Source organism: Peromyscus maniculatus, chromosome 2 (genome assembly GCF_049852395.1).
Source record: "Peromyscus maniculatus bairdii isolate BWxNUB_F1_BW_parent chromosome 2, HU_Pman_BW_mat_3.1, whole genome shotgun sequence".
Taxonomy (NCBI): Eukaryota; Metazoa; Chordata; class Mammalia; order Rodentia; family Cricetidae; genus Peromyscus; species Peromyscus maniculatus.
In genome coordinates, this window is record NC_134853.1 from 150,663,621 (window position 1) to 150,685,613 (window position 21,993).

The following is a 21,993-nucleotide window of genomic DNA, read 5'->3' on the forward strand; positions in this document are numbered from 1 at the left end:
GCTATCAGTCTCCCCTGTTACAGCTGGGAAAACCGAGATTAACTATTCTGCCCAAAGTTACTGAGCTATTCAATGGACCCGTGCTTTTGACACAAAGAAAAACATAATATCATCCTTCAACCGCGTCTTCAGGATCCAAGATCCCAAAGAGATCCAAAGGATGAGCAAAGACACTTTTTTTTGTTGTTTATTTGTTTGTGCTTCTACAAAGTCTCTAGCTGTCCTGGAACTCACGAGGTAGACCAGGTTGGCCTTAAACTCATAAATCTGCCTGCCTCTCCTTCCTGGATACTGATAGCAATGACATGCACCACCACTCCCAGCTAGCAAAGACTTTTTTTGTTTGTTTGTTTGTTTTTGGTTTTTTGAGACAGGGTTTCTTGGCTGCCCTGGAACTCTCTTTGTAGACCAGGCTGGCCCCGAACTCACTGAGATCCACCTGCCTTTGCCTCCCAAGTGCTTGCTAGATAGGGAAGGCTTTGATGGCTTCATGAGTGAATAAAATCAAAGCATCCTGCCAGGCAAAGTGGCACATGCATTTAATCCCAGCACTTGGGAGGCAGAGGCAGGTGTATCTCAGTGAGTTCGAGGCCAGCCTGGTCTACAAAGCAAAGTTCAGGGACAGCCAGGATATTATACAGAGAAACCTGTCTCGAAACAAAACAAACAAAAAACTCCCAAAGAATCTTGGATTTTAATTCATAAATCTGCTCAAAGTACAAAGCACTTATTTTCTGCCTGTTCTCACATTTATGGTCAAAGTGAACAAGAGCAGGCATCTAAGGTGAAGGACTTCCAGTAGGGATGGCGAGGCTGGGGCTGGAGATCTCACAGAGGGAACGAGAGAAGTCTAATAAGTAAAGGAAATCAGCCAGTTAACCCCACAGCCCAGGTTTGTGTATAAATTGTATCAGCAGTTGCCTACACTTGGAGGCAGCATGGTTTTGTAAAAAGAATTAGATCAGGAGTCATATCCTGAGAGCAAGAGAGTCTAAGTACTGATCTCCCTGGCCCATGTACAACACTGGGAAATTATTACACCTGTCTCGGATTCCCGCCTTTAAGGCAGAGGCTAATACCACCTGCCTAACAAGTTTGTCACAAAAATAAAGGTTAAAAAAAAAAAAAACAAAAACAACTGCAAGCATTAGAAAATGTCTGGTACACTGTAGGTTCCTTTCCTTCCGAGTGATCCCATGAAGAGGTGGAGGCGGGGCTTCCAACAGTATCTTCATGGTACAGGAAGTTTTGATTAGCTCCTGTGAGATCACCTTCTCTGCAGGAGTCCCCAGTTAAATGCTAAAATCTCCCTGGGGGGGAAGAGTAATACTAACCCTGGGTTAGTTTACCAGATTGGCTTTCAAAGACTCCTGAATAAACAGAACATAACAAACTGATATGTCTAATCACTGGGAAGACGGAAGGGAAGTCTGGGGTGAGTGATAGTATTTTAGGGCTTGGAGAGAGGAACACTGTATGGTTTAGGTTCTTGTGTGAGCCCTCCACTGGATTTTTAACTGGAGCTACCGAGGGCTAGGCAACGTGCTGGGGAGAAAGGCTTACAGTTCCCTTTCCCGTGGAGTTCATAGGCTAGTTAAGGAAATTGAGACCATGCAAATAGTTATTCAAAGTGATTCAGTTATAGCTGTGCAAAGGGCATTGAGGAAGCACAGGCAAATGACCTCTTCAGAAGAGCAGGGAAGTTGTCACCAGGGAAGGCGCTTTAGCTCAGACCTGAAGGACCATGAGTTATTGGGCAGACAAGGAAGGAAGCCAGCAAGAGTGTGTGCAGAGACCCTAAATGAGGAAGAGGCTGGCACTGGTAAGGACTGATAGGTTGCCACGGCTGGCACATGATGACAGAGAGGGTGGCACCGGATGAAACTGGAGAATTAAGCAGAAAAGACATAAGGACTTCATTCTTTTTTGTTTCCGTTTGTTTTTGTTTTTGGTTCTTTGGTTTTTGTATTTTTGTATTTTTTTTTTTTTTTGAGAAAGGATTTCTTTGTGTAGTCTTGGCTGTCCTGTAAACCAGGCTGGCCTTGAACTCACAGATATCTGACTACCTCTGCATGCTGGGACTATATGAGTGTGCCACCACTGCCCAGCTAAGGACCTCACTCTTTTGTTACTTTTTTTTTTTTTTTTTTTTTGGTTTTTTGAGACAGGGTTTCTCTGTGTAGCTTTGCGCCTTTCCTGGAACTCGCTCTGTAGACCAGGTTGGCCTCGAACTCACAGAGATCTGCCTGCCTCTGCCTCCTGAGTGCTGGGATTAAAAGCGTGCGCCACCACCGCCGCCCTGCACTTGTTACAAATTTTGATAGGCCAATAAAAGGTTAAGAGCATAAGAGGTCCCAGTGCATTGTGGGGGAAAAAAAGAGATGAGGAATTAGGAAGATCATTCCACTGAATCTAGACAAAAAATACTGGCAGCAAACTCAGTGGTCCTGTGAGCTGACTTGTAGACAGACCAGAAATCTAAGCAGGGATGGTGGGCCACGCCTGTCACACCAGTACTTAGGAGGTAGAAGCAGGAAGATTAGGACTTCAAGGCCAATCCCGTCTGCATGAGAGTCTCTCTAAAACCTACAGGGACTAGAGAGATTCTGGTCTCCACAACAACAACACACAGACATGTGCACGCATACACACAGGATTAAAAATTAAATAAATTCGTCAGGCTGTGGTGGCGCATGCCTTTAATCCCATCACTTGTGAGGCAGAGGCAGGTGGATCTCTGTGAGTTCGAAGCCAGTCTGGTCTACAGAGTGAGTTCCAGGACAGCCAGGGCTACACAGTGAATTCTGTCTCAAAAAAACAAAAATAAATAAATAGATAAATAAACTCAGTTGTGGGTAGAAAGATTAGTTGCTTCTGTGGGTTTTCTTGTGGTAGCTGTCTCTGACTTTTTTTTTTTTGTAGACCAGGCTGGCCTCGGGCCCACAGAGATCTGCCTGCCTCATGTGTCCTGAGCACTGGGAATAAAGAAAGGCATGCACAACCGCAGCCCAGCTCTGACTCTGATTCTTTTGCCTGCTTTTGGGACCCCTTTCCTCTTTCTGGGTTGCTTAATCCAGCCCTAATATGAGGGGAGATGCCTGGTCTTACTGCAACCTGACATGCCATGTTAGGCTGATATATATCTATGGGAGTCCTGTCCTCTTCTGAAGAGAAACTGACGAGGAGTGAGTCGGGGGAGGGACAGCGGTGGGGGATTGAGACTGGGAGGAGAGGAGGGAAGGGAAACTGTTGGGGGAAGTAAAAGAGTTGATAATAGCCGGGTGGTGGTGGTGATGGTGGTGATGGTGGTGGTGGTGATGGTGGTGGTGGTGGTGGTGGTGGTGGTGGTGGTGGTGGTGGTGGTGCACGCCTTTGATCCCAGTACTCAGGAGGCAGAGGCAGGAGGATCTCAAGAGTTCAAGGCCAGCCTGGTCTAAGTAGTAAGTTCCAGGACAGCAGGACTAACTACAGAAATCCTGTCTCCAAAAGAAAGAAAGAAAGAAAGAGAGAGAGAGAGAGAGAGAGAGAGGGAGGGAGGGAGGGAGGGAGGGAGGGAGGGAGGGAGGAAGGAAGGAAGGAAAGAAGAAAGGAAGAAGAAGGAGAAGAAGAAAAGGAAGAAGAAGAGCACTTATTGTTCTTTCAAAGGCCGAGGTTTGATTCCCACACGGTGGCTCACAACCACCTATAACTCTAATTCCAGGGGATCTGGTATATGCGTGTGGTCCATTTACATACATGCAGGCAAAATGTTCTTTCTCATGGTTTTTTGGTGTGTTTGTTTTTTCAGAGAGGATCTCGCTCTGTAGACCAGGCTGGCCTCGAACTCACAGAGATCCACCTGCCTCTGCCTCCTGAGTGCTAGGGCTAAAGGCGTGCTCCACCACCCAGTGGTTTTGTTCTCTGTCAGTGATGTTGGGGATAGGACCCCAAGGCCCTGCCCAAGGTAGACAGCACTCTACCACAGAGTTATGTCCTCAGTTTTTTGTGCCTGAAATGTAATCTTTCCTCAGAGGCCATACCACCCTAAACGTGTTTGATTTTGTGTGAAGTATATCATCTTTCTTACCCAGTGTTTATCCTCCAATATCCTTGATAGTGAAGTCTTTCTTCTCCCATACAGAAAAAAGGTGTTTGATACTTTGTTAAAGTCTATGGGAAGTTGTTTTAGGATTTAAAAACTGTTTCCCTGCTTGCCCAGAGGACCCAAGTTCCATGAAGTTGTGTTCCCAGAACTGATGTCAGGCAGCTTGGGAACCACCTGTAACTCCAACTCCAGGAGAGATCTGTCACCCTCCTCTGGCCTCCCAGGACACCTGCACACACATGGCATACATATACATATACATAAATAAAAACTGTTTACAATAGCTTTTCTTTTAAAAGTATTGGAGTCACCAAAAAAAAAAAAAAAAAAAAAAGAATCCATCCACTCCTGTCTCCTGTCTCCAAGCTGGTATTAAAGGTGTGTACCATCCTGCGCTGCTCAATAGCCTGGGTCAGGAATAGGGGCACATGGGAGGCAGGGGTAAGCAGATCTCTGTGAGTTGAAGGCCAGCCTGGTCTATATAACAAGTTCCAGGACAGCCAGAGATAGAGAGAGAGACCATGTCTCAAAACAACAACAAGCCAGGCGTTGGTGGCGCATGCCTTTAATCCCAGCACTTGGGAGGCAGAGGCAGGTGGATCTCTGTGAGTTCGAGGCCAGCCTGGTCTACCAAGTGAGTTCCAGGAAAGGCGCAAAGCTACACAGAGAAACCCTGTCTTGAAAAACCAAAAAAAAAAAAAAAAAAAGCAGGGTGAAGGAAAACAGGAAGCACAGAGCAAGGGCAGGAAGAAGCCGCCGGTTTTCCTGGGGTGGGTGCTTAGGAAAGCCCTCTCTGAGAAGCTAACATGTGAACAGGGATTTGAAAGAAATAAGGAGATGAGCCTGGCACTTATCTGGGCGAAGACTGACTAAGGGGATGCGGAAGGAAAACAATATCCTGCCAATATAAGGAAATGGTGGTTTGTCACAGCGGTTGGTGGCACCTAGGAAGAAGCCAGGCCCCAACTAAGCCATGTCTCAAGGGCTCTGTGAGGAAATACTGTTATCAGAACTTCTGGTGGTTGGTTTTGTTTTTGCTTGTTTTGAGGCAGGACCTCACATAGACCAGGCTAACCTCCAACTCAGGATGTAGCTAACACTGTCTTTGAGGTTCAAGTCCTGCCTGGAGCTCCTGAGTGCTGGGCTTACAGGCATGCAACATACCTACCTTTTAGTTTGGATTTCTGGGAACGAATGTTTGATATATATATATGTATATATATATGTTTATATATCCAAACATATTGTTCATCATTGTTCCCACATGGTTGACAGACCATACAGAGCATGTTCTAAGCTGTGGCTATCAGAAGACTAGAGATGCGTGAGAACACAGAGGCAATTTTACAAGGCAGAGTTCAGTTACAGCTGAGCAGCTTACAAGAAATAAGAGAAATTTCAGGTAATTGCGAAGTAGGAATTCTACACAGCAGAAGTTATTTATCTAGAAATTGAGGTGTGTCTGAACACAGGTCATGATCCTGGGTAGAAAATGAAGCGGGTGTAAAGGATAGGCTTTAGTGTGTGTGTGTGTGTGTGTGTGTGTGTGTGTGTGTGTGTGTGTGTGTGTGTGTTCTATACTTGGACATGCAGGTATACATGAGTATGCAGAAATGCTTACCCGAGGAAGAGGTCAGGGGCACTGCTCTGTTACTCTTCACCTTATTTCTTTGGGACAGGGTATTTCACTGAACCTGGAGCTGCACCCACAGCCTGCAAGCCCTACCAACCCTCCTGTTTCTGCCCACACAACAGTGGGGATATATGTGTGTATGAGGCCTCCTCAAGCTTTTGGCGTGGATGCTGGAATTCAAACTTAAGTCTCAAGGCTGCACAGTAAATACTCTTACCCTGGGAGCCATCTCCCCCGGCCCAGATATGCTTTCAGAATCTGTTTGTTCTGGGAAACTTACTGTGTGCACACAGCACATGACAAGAGGTATTTCAAAACCAAGCCTGGCGTGGGCTGCTCACTACTGCTTCTTAGGAACTCCAAGGTCAGCCTGGGCAACTTAATGAGATTCTCTCTCTCAAGAGGTCTGAAAGTGGGGCAATGGTGGTACAAGCAGTTAATCCCAGCACTCAGGAGACAGAGGCAGGCGGATCTCTCTTGCACAGGTTCTGAGTTCAATTCCCAGTCCCCGTGTCCGTCCGTCCGTCCGTCCGTGTGCCCCCCCCCCCCCCCCGCAGCAGCTCACAACCATCTATAACTCTAGTCCAATGGGATGTGATGCCTTCTTCTGATGTGCAGATGTACATGCAGATAAAACACCTATCCTTTATACATAAAATATATAAATGAATCTTAAAAATATACTAATGAACAAACATAGACATACAGCTACTAACTCGGCAGAACCTGGGAACCAAACTATGGCTCCTAAAAGCAAGAGCTGAAGAGGAAGGATGGTATAGAAGTGTGGATTGGGTGATTTGAAAATAAATCTTCCAATTGTGGTAACTCAAGCTGGGGAAGGGCTTCAGGACTGAGAAGGACATGTGGCAAGGACTCAGAATGGAGAACAGATGTTGCAGAAGAAGATGTGGTAGAAAGAATCCCCTGGAGTCACCGGCAAACTTGGTTCTTGGTGCTTGCTTGTTTAAAACAGGATTTTCCTGTAGAACCCAAGATCCTGTAGATCTCAACTCAAGCTCTTCCGGCTTCTGTTTGGAGAGTTGGGTTTCAGGTAGGACCCACCCCACCTGGCCTACCTTGGTTGTTCATTAGCATATTACAGACTGTATTAGAATTCCAGTGCTTGCCAGGCAAGGGCTGTTGAAGCACACTCCTATCTCTGCAGCAGGATTTCCCATGGAAGAATGATTCTAGGTGGACGGGATCTGTCTCGCCTCCCAGTGATCACCTGTACTAGGAAACCTTCTGGAAGTGCAGGGGGTAGCCTGAGTCTGACTTCCTCTCACTGACTTGATCCTCAGTAAATATTGACTAAAACAAACCACTTCATTCTTTTTTCAGAATTCAACCTTTTTTTTAGGGGGGGGTGCCTTTTCTACCCCCTAGATAGTCCTCCATTCTGGATCAGTTCTGACTCAGGGACTCAGTATTTCACGATGGACTTTTGCTAATTAAATATCACCTGAAGAGATGGCTCAGTGGTTAAGAACATTTGCTCTTCCAGAGAACCTGGGTTGGATTTCCATCACCCACATAGTGACTAACATCACTAACTCTAGTTCCAGGGGATCTGAAACCCTCTTCTGACCTCCTCAGACATCAGGCATGCATATAGTGCACAAACATATTTGCAAGGAAAAAAAATTTTTTTTGAGACAGGGTTTTTCTGTGTAGCTTTGCACCTTTCCTGAAACTCACTCTGTAGCCCAGGCTGGCCTCGAACTCGCAGAGATCCACCTGCCTCTGCCTCCCAAGTGCTGGGATTAAAGGCGTGCGCCACCAACACCTGGCACAAGAAAAAAATTATAGACATAAAATAAAAATTTAAAAAACTAAAACAAACGTCTTGGGCCAGCAACAGTTCAGTGATTAAAAGTGTCTGCCTAGGGTTGAGTATTTAGCTCAGTGGCAGAGCGCTTGCCTAGCAAGCACAAGGCCCTGGGTTCGGTCCTCAGCTCTGGAAAGGAAAAATAAATAAATAAAAATAAATAAATAAATAAATAAAAGTGTCTGCCTGCCAAGCCTGGTGAACTGAATTTGATGCCTGGAACCCACATCGTGGAGGGAGCACACTGACTCCTGATAGTTATCATTTGACCAAGACACTGTGTACCCTGGCATCTCACACACACACATACACACACACACACACACACACACACACACACACACACACACTGTAAATTTTTAGTAAATAAAACCAGTACTCTCCATACACACTTACCTTCAGTGTCTTTTGTGACCTGGGATAAAACAGCAACATTAAAAGAATCACCTGAATATTAATTTCCAAGGTATTTTCATTAATACTGGTTCCCCCTACTACCTTGGCAGGGTGTGGAGGGAAGTACACACTGAAGTGGTTTTGAATCTTGAATGGCTATTGTCCATGGGGGAGGCACAAAAAAGCAAAGCAGTTTTTTGTTTTGGGGTGTGGGAGCCTAAATTTTTGTTTTGTGAGGCAATGTCTTGAGGCTATCCTCCTGCATCTGCCCCCTAGTGCTGGGATTATAGGTAAGCATGCCACACCACCCCCTGGAAGCCTAGAAATTGAGGAGTAACAGGTGTGGTGAGCACATGCTTTAATCCCAGCACTTAGGCCAAGCTGGTTTACAGAGCTAATTCTAGGTCAAGCAGGGCTACACAGAGACCCTGTCTAGAAAAAAAGAGAGAGACAGAGAGAGAGAGAGCAAGAACAGGACATCAGGGCAGGAGCCAAGCAGGATCAGGGACTAGGCAAGTGCACAGTAAGGCCTTTTTGAAAAACACTTAGCCGGGCCAGGCAGTGGTGGTGGTGCAAGTCTTTAATCCCGGCACTTGGGAGGCAGAGCCAAGCGGATTTCTGTGAGTCCAAGGCCAGTCTGGACTACCAAGTGAGTTCCAGGAGAGGTGCAAAGCTACACAGAGAAACCCTGTCTCAAAAAACAAAAACACTTGGCAGTAAAGTTCAGAGATTCACCTCTACCAGGGAAAGCCCAGCCACGCCCCAGATCAAGCTCCAGGTCCCATCTGATGGTTACCAGCTCAGGTGTGCCCCTTTCTCCAGTGGGTGATTCCAGTAGACACTGTGTCACTGACTGAGGAGGACCTGGGTGTCCCAGCAGAAGTATCAAGTGGGGCTAGAGAATTCTACTCTTGTATACGCAGCCCACAGTCCAAGTATTTGAAAATAAGCTTGTGCACATATGACTGTCTCAGATTTGCTGATCCTCATTCACACTCCAAGCTGAGTCAGGTGCTTGATCTTTTGTCCTTAACTCCAGGCCAACAGCCCAAGGCTACACTCACCCCAACATGATGATTTGATGTAGTAGCTCTCTAGGAGTGGCTTCACCTCTGTGACTTTGCCATCCTGCCGAAACCTAGGAACTGAGGTCTCAGAAGGTTTCTCAATGCTGAAGATAAAATAGGATTACAAAAGAAATCAAAGACAATGAAGTGCAGTTAACTGCAGATGAGGTCTGGGTATGAACCCCTTGAGAACAGGGATTGTCTGCAAAGTCAATGTCTAGCATAAAAGCTTCATCTTCATGGTACTTCCTGAGGCTCCGGTGGCGCAATCGGTTAGCGTGCAGTACTTATACATACATGGTACTTACAAATGTTTATTTAATGAATGGCTAGAGAAAAGATAGCTACCATCAAGTCAGCCTGAGGAGTAATTTCATTGCAACTGCCTATTCACACATCAGTAACTTGCATGGGTCTCACCCCATCTGAAATAATATAGACCAGGGCTGAGAGATCTCTTCCTCACGAGTACCACAGCAGCTAGCAATGACAGCATTTGGAAGACCAGTAAAACAGCAAAGCTCATGTAATCCACCTGCCAGAATGATTAAAGTAAACAGGCTCTGTCTCAAGAGGACATCTGACTTTGGAAGCATGGTGCTCACACGACCTTTATTCTCCAACAGCTGTAATGAGCAAAAGGAAGGACCTGAGCAGGACTGTCTCTGTTCTCTAGGGCTCCTCCCTTGTCCTGAATTGGTCCTCTCATCTCTGGGAAAGAGAAATGACCTAAAGAGCACAACAAGAATGAGATGTGGCTTTCTAGGTTCAAGTAATAGTTTCAGACTTAGCCTGGAACTTTTAGGGCTGGCAAGATGGCTCAGAGGACGAGGGTGCTTGCCACGAAGCCTGGCAACCTGAGTTCAATCCCCAGGACACACATGATGGAAGGAGACTCCTGCAGGTTGTTCTCTGACCTCCACATAGACACCACAGCAAGCTTTCCACCACACACACACACACACACACACACACACACACACACACACACACACACACACATAAATAAGTGTAATAAAAATTCTTATGTATTAACAGAAAACCTAAGGAAGCAGGGAAATAAATTCCAGTTCCTTCACTAAAAATGTATGAAGGACCAAAAGCTTGTTCAAAACAGATTTTTGTTTTGAGACAGCATTTTATGTATCTCAGGTTAGTCTTGAACTTGCTAGAGAGCTTGAATTTCTGAGTCTCCTGTCTCTACTTTCCAAGGATCAAAGGCTCCCCCCCACACCTCCTGGGCTGTTGATTTCACGGTGGAGACTGAAGCCAGGGTTTCACGCATGCTAGGTGAGCTCTTTACCAGCTGAGCTCTGTCCCCAGCCCAACTCGGTGTTCTGAAAAGTCCAGCTTTAAAGCTGAGGGCTTCTCTGGCTATATATGGCCATCTAAGAGATGGAAGGACGTTTTCAGTTGATTATAGTTTCTGAAACCTGCAGGTAGGAAGACGGGTTTAGGTAGGCATCCTTCTCTAATTTGTTTTTAAGAAACTAAGGTCAAAATTTTACTTTTAATAATAAATAATAAATGTCCCAACTCCTAAGCTGTGTGCTTTTCTGGCTATTCTTTAAGTCATCTGTAGAGTGTCTATATTTTCCCTAGGACAGTAAGCAATATAATTAAAGAAAACAAACTGTCCACTCTTCCCCAACACTGAAAAAGGTCTAGAGAAAGGATCACGCGTGGAAAATGACCCGGGTCTAAATGGACAAGCAGCACTTGGGGAGAAGCCCCCACCCCAGAGAGCTGTCACAGACAAAGTTTCTTTCCCAGGAGGTCCTGCTCACTCAGGAGACATCTAGTCCATGCCTCAGGAGAGGCTAGGGGTGTTTCCAGTCTTCCCTGCCAAGCCTTCGCCTTTTTATGAGCTCGGTATCTCCCAGAAGCATCTGCGGCATAAACAGAAGTGACTCTCACAGGGAATGACGCAGGCAGGCACCTGTCCCTGTTCTCCAAATCAGCCAAAAAGCTGCAGAGCATGGCATCCGGAGACTGCAGGATGAAGAGAAGGGGAAGCACCAAGTGAGCGACTGCTTTTGGTTCCAAAGCCAAAACATGTACACACACACACACATACACACCACCACACCACACCACACCACACCACACCACACCCACTTGTAGGCAGGGCTCCCAGAAATAGCAGCTGGTCGGCATGAGGAACTCTGCTATTCCTGGAGTCAAGAAACCAATATGATGGATGGCCTTGGAGCCCCACCCCATGAAAGCCACAGTCCAAGAACTAGAGCAATTTACACCGTATCACAGTCTGCAAAGGAATGGACTAATAATCCTCAGTGAGGAGGGTGAGCACTTTGACAAGGCTGGAGGCAAGGTGAGCTATCCCAAAAGCACAGCTGTGACAATCCCTTGATTGCTGTGTGGCCTTCTGCATATCACTGGCCTCTTCTCAAAATGGTACCCAACCCTCAAAGGGCTTGAGGGGCATCAGATGCACCCCTGGAAGATCATTCCTTGCCCCCTCCTTGTCAAAGGACTTCCCGTTTTAAGCTGCTGATGACATGCTGCTCTCTGCTCTAAGCAGAGTTCAACTTCCTTTTGTTTCAGAGTTTTGCATTGGCCTCTGAGGCCATATCCAGGACACAGAGGCAAGTGCATTTCTGTATCCATGCGAGAGCCGGTCGTCTTCTGCTGTCAGGTCTGTGTTCCGGAGTTTGGTCAATGCGTCTTTACAAGAGTGAAACCATGCATGTGTATACAAACAGACTATTCTGAAAAGGGTTCCTGGTTACTTTGACACCTCCCCTAAAAGCAATACCTTCCTTGGGGGAAGATGAGTAGGACACCGGATGACCTGTTCCTAACTTCTGGAAAGGTAGCTTGTTCTGTCCATTTGTCAGTGAGGGGATAGGAGGAACCCAACATTGTCAGTTACAACAAGATTTTGTAGTTTGTTTGTTTTTTTAAAAAAAAGGTTCTATGTGGAAATGAGTGGGACAATGATAAAAATAAACATAATTAAAATCCCAAACCAAAACATAGCTCTCGGCCCCCATCCCCAGTTAGTCCTCCAAGACCACAATCTCCACATTGTGGACTTGATGCTGGTGTTCTTCCATCTCAGCCACCACTTTCTCCTCAGTCCTCAGCTCTGTCTCCAAGATGACCGCTTTGCCCTCAGTGTCTTCAGCCTCAGGGTCTGGGGCCGGGTCAATCTCGATGATGGTCTGCCCGTCCTCCGAGGTGCTTTCAACAGCCTGGATTGCTGAAGTCAGGCCAGACTCCATGGCCACCAACTCCACGGGGCTCACCATGGTGGCCATATTGCCCAGGGTACTCCCATCCTGCATAGTGGTGGAGCTTAGCAGTGCCAAGCTTGATGAAGGGTGGATGGTCACTGTGTCTGGTGAGCTGCTCTTGGCAGAGGAAACCACTGTGGCGTAGCGGAAGAGCTGAGGGCCAGAAGGCAGCGTGTGGACAGTCACAGGACTGGAGCCCTGGCTGAGGGTAGCCACCGGAATATTGCCCATGGAGAAGGACTGCCCCACGGGGGTGATGGTGATGGGCGAGATGACAGTGAACTGAGGCTGCTGGACAGGAGAAGGACTCAGGACAGTGGTGGAGGCCGGCCGCTGGAGCCGGGGTCTTTTCGGAGGCTTTGGGGTGCTCACAGGCATTAGTACCACATTTTGAACCGTCTGGGATTTCAGTCTAGGATCTTGGGCTTGCTTTTTTTGCTCTTCCAACTGCCGTTCCAAGTCTATGGGGGAAAAAACAAAACAAAACATACAAACAGCTAGAGTTTGTGGAAAGAAATCATCTTGGGAACATGGGCCAGGGGGTCAGGAGGCACAGGGTCCTGCCATGGTTTTACACTGTGTAGCCTCAGGCAAGTCACACCACTGTTTCCCGAATGACTTGTGGAGATGATTTTTTTTAACCCTTCAGTAATGGCAATGAATGGCCTGATTATGGGCGGGGCAACAGTTCAGAGTCTTAAAACTGATCTGACTTTTTTTTTTTTTTTTTTTTTTTTTTTTTTTTTTGGTTTTTCAAGACAGGGTTTCTCTGCATAGCTTTGCGCCTTTCCTGGAGCTCACTTGGTAGCCCAGGCTGGCCTCGAACTCACAGAGATCCGCCTGGCTCTGCCTCCCGAGTGCTGGGATTAAAGGCGTGCGCCACCACCGCCCGGCTAAAACTGATCTGACTTTACTCACCCAACATGCTCCTCTACAAACTTTTCACCTCTTGGCAAAATACAAATCAAAGAAATCTCATACGGTCTTTTTCCTTTTCACAAGTATGTGATTTACACCCAGGGTCACAAGCATACTAAGGACACGCTTTAGCATTGAGCTACATCTCCCAGCATACACATAAATATATATATTTTTAATTAAATTTTAAACTATTTGTATGTGTGTGCCTGTGTGTACATGTGAGTGCACGTGTGAGTGCAGGTGCCTGCCGAGGCCAGGGAGGGCATCGGATACTCCAGAGCTGGAGTTATAGATGGCTGTGAACCACTAACAGAACTAAGATTCTCGGGGAGAGGAGGAAGTATACTGCTAAAGGCTGAGCTGTCTTTTTAGCCACACCTGTATCTGTTTTCAACTGAACATAGTTATGAGGCATAGTTGAACATTTTTCTTTTACCTTTTGTGGTTTGTTTCTGTGTAAGTGGACATGTATGAGCATGCATATGTGGATGCACATGCAGACAAGAGGACAAACAAGTGTCTCTCTCCTTCAAGACACAGTCTCTCATTGGCCTGCAACTTAACAATACCAAAAAATAAGCTACACTGGCTGGCTCCCTGACTTTATCAATTAAATCTATCATTTAAGAACATTTAAAGCTGGGTGGTAGTGACACAAGACTTTAATCCCAGCACTCGGGAGGCAGAGGCAAGTGGATCTCTGTGAGTTCAAGGCCAGCCTGGGCTACAGAGTGAGTTTTAGGACAGACTCCAAAGCTACACAGAGAAACCCTTGTCTCGAACCCCCCAAAAAAGAAGAACATTTAAAACGGGGGGGGGGGGGGGGGGGAGAGGGGGGGGAGCCCGCGGGCGGGTGACTGTGGCGCATGCCTTTAATCCCAGCACTCGGGAGGCAGAGCCAGGCAGATCTCTGTGAGTTCGAGGTCAGCCTGGGCTACAGAGTGAGTTCCAGGAAAGGTGCAAAGCTACACAGAGAAACCCGTCTGGAAAAACCAAAATCAAACAAAAAACAACAACAAAAAAAACTTTGGGCTGGAGAGATGGCTCTGCAGTTAAGAGCAATGGCTACTCTTCCAGAGGTCCTGAGTTCAATTCCCAGCAACCACATGGTGGCTCACAACCATCTGTAATGAGATCTGGTGCCTTCTTCTGGCCTGCAAGGTCACATGCAGGCAGAACACTGTATACATTAAAAAAAAATATAAATCTTTAAAAAAAAAAAATTTAAAAAAAAAAATAAACCAGCTGGGGGAGTGGAGGCACATACTTTTGATCCCAGCAGAGGCAGGCAGCTCTCTGTGAGTTCAAGGCCAGCCTGGGCTACAAAGCAAGTTCCAGGAAAGGCACAAAGCTACACAGAGAAACCCTGTCTCGAAAAAACCAAAAAAAGAAAAAAAAAAAAAATGGGAACTGGATAAAACTAACCCTCAAGCATGCTGGGAACACAGCTCTGGACAGTTTTTGCCTAGCATGAAGGAAGTCCTTGGTCTGATCCCCAGCATGGGGGTGGGGAGCAGGGAACACTTTAAAAACCTCAACTACTATCTCCTTCCCTGTTTTTGCCTTAAAAGGCCCCTCAAACTCAACAGGGAGCCAAGGATGGTCTTGAACTTCTGTTTCTCCTGGCTCCACCTCCCTACTGCTAGGATGACAGTCATGCATCACTACACCTGATCTTTTCCTAGAAGTTGTTGGCATTTACTTTGCAGGGAACTGGCGTATATATCTGTGCCGCCACGTGCATTGGCGATCAGAAAACAGTCTGCAGGAATCCGTTTCCTCCCGCCCTGTGGGGTCCAGGCATCAGGTCATCAAGCTTGGTGGCGGAACCTCCACCCTCTGAGCCATCTCACTGACTTTTTCCTGAAAGACAGGCCTCCGTCATGTGACTCAGGCTGATGATCTCAAGTCCCCCTGCTTCAACCCCTCAACTGCTGGCATTATGGGTGTAATACTCAGCTTACTTATTCTCCTTTCTTTTTTAAATAATTCTTTAAAAATTTCTTATTTTTTTTTTTTTTTTTTTTTTTTTTTTTGAGACAAAGTCTCTCTATGTAGCCCTGGCTGTCCTGGCACGCCTGTGCCTCCCCAGAGCTGAGATTCAAGGCATGTATCACCATGCCCACTGGTCTCCTCTTTTTATGTTTGACAGTACTGGCAGTTGAACCCAAGGGCTCTGTATAGTGAGTTACTCCATAGCTTCCTCTTTACATTTTATTTTCATTAAAGACAGAGTTTCACTAAATTGTCCAGGTAGACCTTGACATTGCTATATAGACCAGGCAGACTTTGAACTCAGGTTCTTCCTCCTCAGTCTTCAGGGCAGCGGGGAAGACACAGGTGTGCACCACCAGACCAATGCTAAAGTGATTTTTCTTTCCTTTCGATTCTCAACTGTCTGGAAGGTGGTCTGCGGTGTTACTCAAAGGCTGCTCATCCACACCTCTACACAATTTACACTGTGAACCTGTTTCATCTCCCCCGAAAATTATCCTCATATTCTCTCCTTCCCTCTTCCTATCTCTTGTGCAGTGGTCGGGGGTCATACCCAGGGCACTGCAGATGAAAAGCACACGTTCTACAGCGAAGCTCTAGCTCCATCCTCCAAATCTTCTCAGTTCTCTCCAGGTCTAAGGGAAAAGTCCCTTTCTTCTTCCATCACACCTACAACCCCAACTGTCTTCTTGTGTTTATTTGTCTCGGTATCTGTTTTTCCTTAAGTTCTTAAAGAGCCTGAAGAGATAGAGACTATTTTATGCCATATTGTAGTTTTTCTTTTTTGTTTTTTGAGACAGGGTTTCTCTGTGTAGCTTTGTGCCTTTCCTGGATCTCACTCTGTAGACCAGGCTGACATCGAACTCACAGAGATCCACCTGGCTCTGCCTCTCGAGTGCTGGGATTAAAGGCGTGCGCTGCTGCTGCCGCCGCCGCCGCCGCCACCACCACCACCACCACTGCCACCACCACTACCACCACCACCATCACCACCACCACCACCACCACCACCACCCCCCAACCCCATATTGTAGTTCTAAACCCTTGTTTCGAAATGAACAAAGTAGCTGCATTAAAAGACCTAGGTGCTCATAGCTTCTGACTGCTTTGTTTACGGATTTATTGTTTGTGGTGTAGGGATGTGTTTGTGTAGGGGTGTACCCATGTGTGTGGGTACTAGATGTTTTCCTTGGTGATTCTCTACCTTATTGTTTGAGACAGGGTCTCTCACTGAACCTGGAACTCCTCAATTTGGCTAGGCTGGCCAGCCAATGAGTTCCAGGCATCCACCTGTTTTCTTTTCCCCAATACTGGGACTGCAGATGCATGACCTGAACCTGAATTTTTCATGTTTGTATTGGGGATTCAAATATAAAGTCCTCATGCGTACAGGGGCAACATTTTACCAACTCAGCCAGCCTAGTTTATGACTATGACAAACAATGGAAAATGTACAAAATCTATAGTTAGCTAAAAGAGCCCTCTCAACAATGAAATAAAAGGAAAGCTGATGGTGTCTCCTGCCACCAACTTCCCGAGATTATTAGAATACCTAGTGACACATCAACCCTCCAACAGCACGCAAGACAAGCACATGCCCACGTACCTGCCAGGGTGTAGAGAAACTGGCCCTCTCCCTGCTCCACTTGCTTCCGTCTGTTGTCCAAAACTCTCTTGACTGTGTCCATTAGGCCAAATGTATGTGCCACATTGTTTAGAACAGCAGCATCTGTTTGAAACAAAGCACAGGCCTCCTGTGGAGTCTAAACAGCCCCTGATGTGATCGTCATAGATCTCAAAGAACCCAGAAACCCAGAGTGGGGCTGCATGCTTGTAATCCCAACACGGGAGATGGAGGCAGTGTGATCAGTAATCAAGGCTAGCCTAAGCTACAGAGTGAGTTCTAGGCCAGCCTGAGCCTCTGATTTGATCACACCTTCCCTCACCCCCAACAAGGAAAAGAACAAAGAAATTATGGAACTCTCTTAAACACATTTCAGTAATTGTGGTGGTGGTGGTGGTGGTGGTAGTTTTCAGAAAGGATCTCATTGCCCAGGCTGGCCTCAAACTAGCCAAGGATAGCCCTGAACTCCTACTTCTACAACCTTAGTTCTGGGGTGATAGGCACTTAGCACCATGCCTGGCAGTTTGTTTGTTTGTCTGTCTGTCCCATTTTGGTTTTTTGAGAGAGGGTTTCTCTGTGTAACAGCTCTGGCTGTCCTAGAACTCCTTCTGTAAACAAGAGTGGCCTCAAACTCATAGAGATCTGCTTGCCTCTGCCTCTTGAGTGCTGACATTAAAGGCTTGGATCACCACTGCTTGGCTAGCAAGTTTTTTGGTGTTTTTTTTTTTTAATTTATTTATTTATTATGTATATAGTGTTCTGCCTGCAGGCCAGAAGAGGGCACCAAATCTCATTATTGATGGTTGTGAACCATCATGTGGTTGCTGGGAATTGAACTCAGGACCTCTGGAAAAGCAGCAGCCAGTGCTCTTAACCGCTGAGCCATCTCTCCAACCCTGGCTAGCAAGTTTTTTAAGGCAGATTTATCATATGTATTTAATTTTGGTTTGTAACACATGGGAAGATCTTCCTACGTAAACAATCAAACAGGGATGACACACTGGTAGGGTAGCGGCAGCATGCTGCTCCTGTCCTACCATTGCAGGGTATGACACAGTGGTTGGGTAGCGGCAGCATGCTGCTCCTGTCCTACCATTGCAAAGACAAAAAGCAAAAATACAGAAATAGGTGAAATAAATAATCTTTAAAAAAAAAAAATCCAGGCATAATGGCGCATGCCTTTAATCTCAGCACTTGAAAGGCAGAGGCAGGCAGATCTCTGTGAGTTCAAGGCCAGCCGGGTCAACATAGCAAGTTCCAGGATAGCCAAAGCTATATAGTAAAACCCCATCTTAAAACAAACAAAACCCCACAAAAGAACAACAAAAACTCTAAATTTTGCATCTAGTTATAAATTCTGACCCATGTTTAGAAAACAGGATGGTAAAATCTGGGTGTGGTGATGGACAGTTCTAGTCCCAACTATTCTGAAGGCTGAAGCAAGACAATTTGAGATCAGCCTGGGCAACATGATGAGACTCCTTCTCCAAATAATCTAATAGGCCAGGAATGACAGCTCATACCTGTCATCCAGCATTTGGGAGGCTGAGGTGAAATCACTGTCTGGAATTGAAGGGCAACCTGATTTATAGATGAAACCTTGTCTCAAAAACAAAACAAAACAAAACAAACAGGCCGGGCGGTGGTGGCGCACGCCTTTAATCCCAGCACTCGGGAGGCAGAGCCAGGCGGATCTCTGTGAGTTCGAGGCCAGCCTGGACTACCAAGTGAGCTCCAGGAAAGGCGCAAAGCTACACAGAGAAACCCTGTCTCGAAAAACCAAAAAAAAAAAAAAAAAAAAAAAAAAAAAAAAAAAAAAAAAAAAAACAAACAAACAAACAAACAAACAAAAAACAACAACCAATAAATGGCTGGGTGTAGTGGCACATACCTTTCCCAGGACTCAGGAGGGAAAGATAATAGTAAGGCTAGCCTGATCTCCATAGTGAGTTTCAGGACAGCCAAGGCTATGTAGAGACCCTATCTCAACAAACAACAACACAGGCCCTACCCATCTGCACCCTCAGCCTTACCAATGCAGTTGCAACAGTTACACTGGGTTTTCCCATAATTCTGTGTGTGTGTGTGTGTGTGTGTGTGTGTGTGTGTGTGTGTGTGTGTGTGTGTGTGACACAGCCCTGGACGTCCTGGAACTCAATTTGTAGACTTTGTAGACCAGGCTGGACTCAAACTCACAGAGATCGGCATGCCTGTGTCTTCCAAGTGCGAGATTAAAGGCGTGCGCCACCACTGCCCAGCTTCCTATAATTCTTTGTAATCACCAGACATTGTCACTCCAAGATCTTTGATCTCTCTGCCTGAAAGTTTTTTTCTCCCAGCTCATTACATGCTTAACTTCTAAAATTCAGATTCTGCTCAAAGGTCAGTGTCCTCAAAGGCCTTTCTTAACTACTATGAAAACAATCACCTCAGCTTTCTGTGTTATCTGCGTGTGTTACATTCCAAGCACACACTGATTTACACGACGGTGGGAGTTAGCTCTGTGACAGAGCATTTCCTTGGTCTATGCAAAGTCCTTACTTTCATTTCCAGGGCCCAAACACTAAGTACACAGGGCCAGTGAGAGGGCTCAGCAGGGAAAGGGGCTTGCTGCCAAGCCCACAGATCTGAGTTTGATTTTGGGACCTGCTTGATAGACAGGAAAAACTGCATTGTCCTCTGGCCTCCACATATGCATATGATGTGGATACCGCCCTCTCCCAGGAAAGAAACAAACAAACCAACAAATAAATGTAAGTAAAGGTGGATTTCCTGGCTCAGGCCTCTAGGTAGCACTCAGTAGGGGAGGTCGGAGGATGGAAATTCAAGGCTGACCTTGGCTATATAAAGTCAGAGGACAGCTTGGGACGCATGGGACACTGTCACAAAAAAAAAAAAAAAAAAAAAAAAAATTGAAGGGGGGTAAGGTGGTGCACAACTTTTCTTTTGTTTTTGAGACACCACCGCCTGGCTCAAACTAAAGTTTAAAACTCAGTTCATGAACAAAATAACATAAGGCTGGGGCTGCCCTCAGTAGAAGAGTGCTTGCCCAGTGTGCTGAGGCCACGTTAAATCCCTAGGACCACATAAATGAACAAAACACGGTCAGGAACCACAAAAGATGATGACTTAACTTTTATGAGCTTTACTTTTCTTATCTGTAAAACGAAGATAATGATACCTTTGCCTGGCAGTTGTGAGACAGTCGTGAGGATTCAAAACTGAAGGCCATTACCAGGCTCGGTGCACTTACCTGTGACCTGGAAGGGAGCCTGGAGGAGCCGCTGCTGCACGCCCCTGAGCAGCTCTTCTATCTCCTTCTGGATATTACAGACGACCTCCTCCATCAACCCCACATCAGCGATTCCTTTCCAGAACATCAAAGTGTCCTCTGGTGCAAGAGGGGGAGAGAGAAGGTAGACAGAGGTATTACACAGACACCTCAGCACCTGTCTGTAATGTTCATTCCAATTCCAAAGGATTCTGTACTAAAACATGGAAGACTGGCTGCCTCCAGGAGTTGGAAACTAATTATTAGCCCCTTCAGTCACTAGGGGCTTGGGATAATTGCCTGCCTCAATTTGTCATGCCCTTGATTTGTTATGATTCTGGCTATCAAAACAGACATCTCAGTCCAATAAAGATATTCAGTTAAATATTAAACAGGCATTCAATATTTAAGACTAAGTATTACTTGAATAATTCAATTTTAATTTTGCTTTCAATTAAATAAGACTTAATTTTATAAAGGTTAGCTAATAAAGATATTAAGCTAAATATTAATTAAAGATATTCCCTCTAGTTCTACACTAAACCAAACAGCTGGGGGGAGGGCCTGCAGGTTCCCTAGTGGAAGCTAAGGCTCTTCATGTCTGTATCCAGCAAGTAGCAACAGTGTCAGACAGGCAACAGAGATTTATTAAATGAACCATGAGAAGAAGGGGAAAGTGATGAAGCTTTTCCTGGTCCCCAATAAGGGAATTAATAGTCATACACTTTATGCTACCTGCTACCTAATTTTTCCTTCTAACTTCTCCAAGTTTGATTTACCTAAGAAATGACCCAGAGATGGGGACAGCTGCTAATAGGAAAAGCACGGACAATGGAGTCCAACAAGCAAACAGTTCAGCTCTGACAAGTACTGTATGACCAGTCTCGGGCCACCTGAAATCTCAATCCCTCCACGTGTAAAATGAAATTTAAAAGGAGGTGATCCCAGCTATAGTTAGTAGTCATCTCTATTCGGAAGACGAGCAGACATAAGAAGAGGTCCTACACCAACAGGAAGACAGGGCTACAGGGAGGGCGGGGCTACACAGGAAAGTACCTGAAATTTCTTCCGATTCTTTTTTGATGCCCTCCTCTGTGGCCATGGTGACAGCGGCAGTGAGAGCCGAATTCCACTCCAGCCCAGCCTCTTCCATGCTCTCCTCTGAGATGGCAATCTGTGTGATGTTACCTAAGCAGGGTCCGTTAGAAACAAAGCCATCAATTTTATGAGGAAAAGTCAGTATCCTCTCTCAAAGACAGAAAGACCACGTGATTTTTAGCATGCTGCCTCTTGCCTAGTGTCTATATTTTAAAATCCTGATCTCTAGGTAAGTCAGGATGTACACAGAATTTTCTAAAGAAAACTTGCCTTTCGAAGAAAAAGCTTTCTTTTTACTCTGAACAGAAAAAGAAAAAAGAACAACAAAACCTTCCAAGAGCAGTCTGCTTCCTAGGCAGGCAGATGTTTTTGAAAGTGACTAAGGGTAGGTATGCCTGTCAGGCCACCCACTGCAGACTTCCTGAGGATGAGAAAGACCTAGGATCATTTCAAAGCAGTGTACTTGTCATGAGTCCTACTACAAACATGTTTGATAGTAAGCATCTGGAATATCTGAAGTTGTCATAGCTAATGAACCAGCCTGAGCTAATGAACCAGCTGAGCTAATGAACCAGCCTGAGATGAGAAAGCAAGAGAACAAGAGACAAAAAAAGATCACATAAGAGATCCATGAATAATAGACACAGACATGGAACTGGAAAGACGGCTCAGTGGTTAAGAGCACATGTTGCTCTTGCAGAGGACTGGTGTTTCAGTTCCCAGCACCCATATCAGGCAGTTCACAACTGTCTGTAACTCCAGCTCTAAGGGGATCCAACTCTGTTGTCTTCTATGGGTACCCACATATACATG

At 45.9% G+C, this 21,993-nt stretch overlaps 1 protein-coding gene across 8 annotated transcripts in view; it reads right to left on the reverse strand.

The window, feature by feature from the left end:
• Positions 1-9,305: 9,305 nt before the first annotated feature.
• Positions 9,306-21,993, reverse strand: part of Gmeb1 (glucocorticoid modulatory element binding protein 1) — a 44,035-nt gene continuing 31,347 nt past the window's right edge. For all 8 annotated transcript variants that reach the window (XM_076565302.1, XM_076565308.1, XM_076565309.1 and 5 more), the window contains 4 exons: positions 21,139-21,270; positions 20,065-20,202; positions 16,794-16,916; positions 9,306-12,732 (listed from right to left, as the gene is read on the reverse strand). In XM_076565302.1, the coding sequence (XP_076421417.1) occupies positions 12,035-12,732; positions 16,794-16,916; positions 20,065-20,202; positions 21,139-21,270 (1,091 nt within the window). In that variant the 3' untranslated portion in view covers positions 9,306-12,034. The remainder of the gene's footprint in view (positions 12,733-16,793; positions 16,917-20,064; positions 20,203-21,138; positions 21,271-21,993) is intronic.